The 2,347-nt window shown below is 57.1% G+C and overlaps 1 protein-coding gene across 1 annotated transcript in view; it reads right to left on the bottom strand.

Annotated features, from left to right (window-relative positions):
• Positions 1-523: 523 nt before the first annotated feature.
• LOC102474665 (uncharacterized) overlaps positions 524-2,347 on the bottom strand; it is a 92,004-nt gene continuing 90,180 nt past the window's right edge. Inside the window, exons 36-37 of the mRNA XM_027772578.1 lie at positions 2,006-2,056; positions 524-1,654 (exon numbers count right to left, since the gene is read on the bottom strand). Of these exons, the coding sequence (XP_027628379.1) occupies positions 1,356-1,654; positions 2,006-2,056 (350 nt within the window). The 3' untranslated portion in view covers positions 524-1,355. The remainder of the gene's footprint in view (positions 1,655-2,005; positions 2,057-2,347) is intronic.

The raw sequence follows: 2,347 nt of genomic DNA, 5'->3' as shown, positions 1-2,347 counted from the left end.
GACAATCAAAAGGAAGTTAATTTTAAAAATTCTAAACACTTTGGAATTTAAAAATAACTTAAGATCTAAAACTATTAAAATTAGGAGGTGAAGTCAGCAAGAGCAATAAATGTACATTTAACATATAAAACTCAATTTCAATTTTATAAACCAGCAATGAATGAAAGCAACAGAATTATTTATTTATTTATTTATTTATTTATTTTTTTGGAGAGGTTTTTTCGCTATAGGGCGCGTGCGCTCGCCAGACAGACAGAGAGAGACATAGAGACAGTAAGCGAGAAATCACCCCCCAGGGGGGATGGTCACACCGCAATCCCTTCTCCTCCATTGTCCTCTCGGGATCTTGGGCACGCACGCACACGCGCCTGGCGTGAGTTTTAAGCCACTGGGTCTGGGACACGAACCGCGGTCGACTACGTGGGAGTCCAGCGACATAGCCATTACGCTAACTGCTGGTTCCCCAGAATTATTAAAAGAATGATACCACTTAGAAAAGAAAAATCATATAAACACAAGTAAATCCAGCAAATATGTGTCTATTATCTGCAGAGAAGCAGCCACCCGGCCCCCTTCCCAGGAGCTCCGGAGGCACTGGGGAGAGAGGCTGGCGGCTCCCATCGCAGTATTCGTTACTGCTTCCTCCATCGTGAGAGAAACGCCGAGATGACCTCGCCACGTAACGCGGGGCATGAAGGCTCCAGTTCCAAGGCAGCGTCGGTGCTGCCCACTGAGAACTGAGGGCTTGCGTGTGAGTCCCCGGAAATCTTCGTAACACGCTGGCTCGCTCTTCCCAGCCCCTCCTCCTCTCTGTCCTCGTTCTCTCCTTCCTGCACCCCTCTCTTTGCTGTCTGGACTAGAAGCCGCGTCCAGTATTGCGGCAAGGCTCACGGCGGACATAGTCGTCTGGTCTGGCCTGTGGCCAGCGTTGCAAGATTTTGCTTCAGTAAGGCGACCCACAGGGTGGAGGCTGGAAGGGACCCTCCTGAGAATTATTTATTATTATTACTTTTTCACTTTGCTATGCTGTGTGTGTGTGTGTGTGTGTGCATGTGTGTGTGTGCGTGTGTGTGTGTGTGTGTGCGCGTGTGCGTGTGTGTGTGTGTGTGTGTGTTAGAGAGAGAGAGAGAGCTGCCAGGTCTGGGACTGGAACCATGGCTGGCCATGTAGGAGTCCGGCACCTTGACCACACCGCCTGCTGGCCCAGAGCCCTCCATTCTTCGGGGAGGCCCTCACTCAGGCCAGGTCCTACGTCCGCCCCCGAGACACAGTACTCCTACCTGCCACTTCCCCACTGAGGCGCCAGCGTCCTTGCCGCCAACTAGAACGTGAAAGGTGCAGAATGCCCAAGCCACTCAAAACAAGTCCTCACGTCTCGGGTGAGCACGGGGTGGGGAGACCTCATACTCAGCCCCAGAGGCGGTGACCGGCTCCCACACAGAGGTCACGGTCCCACCCGCGGCCCCTGCATCTCTTGGCCTCCGTGTTCTCGAGCGTGTCCTGCTTCCGTCGCTGGAACCCCCGCTGGCTCCCTCCCGAGTCCTCTTCCTGTGTGCCCAGTCTTCAGTCAGGAGTACCACGAGGGCCACGAGGACCAGGTAGGCCAGGCCGATCCGAAGGAGATTCTGAGACGTGTGATCCCAGAGGCCAGCTTCTGGGGTAGGAGGAGCAGTGATTGACCAGAACACGGGGGCCCTCACCCCCGCCCCCACCCAGACGGTGCTGTTGGCCCAGCTCCTCCCTCGGAGCCTGCAGCCCCGGTGCTCGCTGGCTCCATGCAATCCCTGCAATCCTGTCTCTGTGGTCACACGCTGGCCCTCACCGCCCGCCCCCACCCAGACGGTGCTGTTGGCCCAGCTCCTCCTGCAGCCCCGTGCTTGCTCACTCCCTGCAATCCCTGCAATCCTGTCTCTGTGGTCACACGGGGCCCTCACCCCCGCCCCCACCCAGACGGTGCTGTTGGCCCAGCTTCTCCCTCGGAGCCTGCAGCCCCGTGCTCACTCGCCTTCCTGGAATCCTGTCTCTGCGGTCGGGAGAGAGGGGTCCGGAGAGTCTGCTGAGGAACAGGACAGGGCAGAGGTGAAGAGAGGAGCATGCGGCTGGCCTCTCCCATCCCCACCCCTTTCCCTCGGGTGTGCCCTTGACACTCCACAGCTTGTCAGGGTCCCCAGCCCAGCCCAGGGGCTGGTGGCTCATCTGGAGCGCAGAGCCAGCCTGAGGCAGCATGTGGCGCCAGGACTCAGTGCGTCTTCACCGCAGTCGGACCCTCCGCCTGAGCCTCATGCTCCTCGCTAAATCAACACCTCTTCCTCCCCGAGCACAGCCACGTTCAGGGTTACCGTCTTCT

The sequence above is a fragment of the Tupaia chinensis genome, unplaced genomic scaffold (genome assembly GCF_000334495.1).
Source record: "Tupaia chinensis unplaced genomic scaffold, TupChi_1.0 Scaffold000286_1, whole genome shotgun sequence".
Lineage (NCBI taxonomy): Eukaryota > Metazoa > Chordata > Mammalia > Scandentia > Tupaiidae > Tupaia > Tupaia belangeri.
The sequence above is the reverse complement of the archived record's forward strand: the minus strand, read 5'-3'. Positions and strand labels throughout refer to the sequence as shown.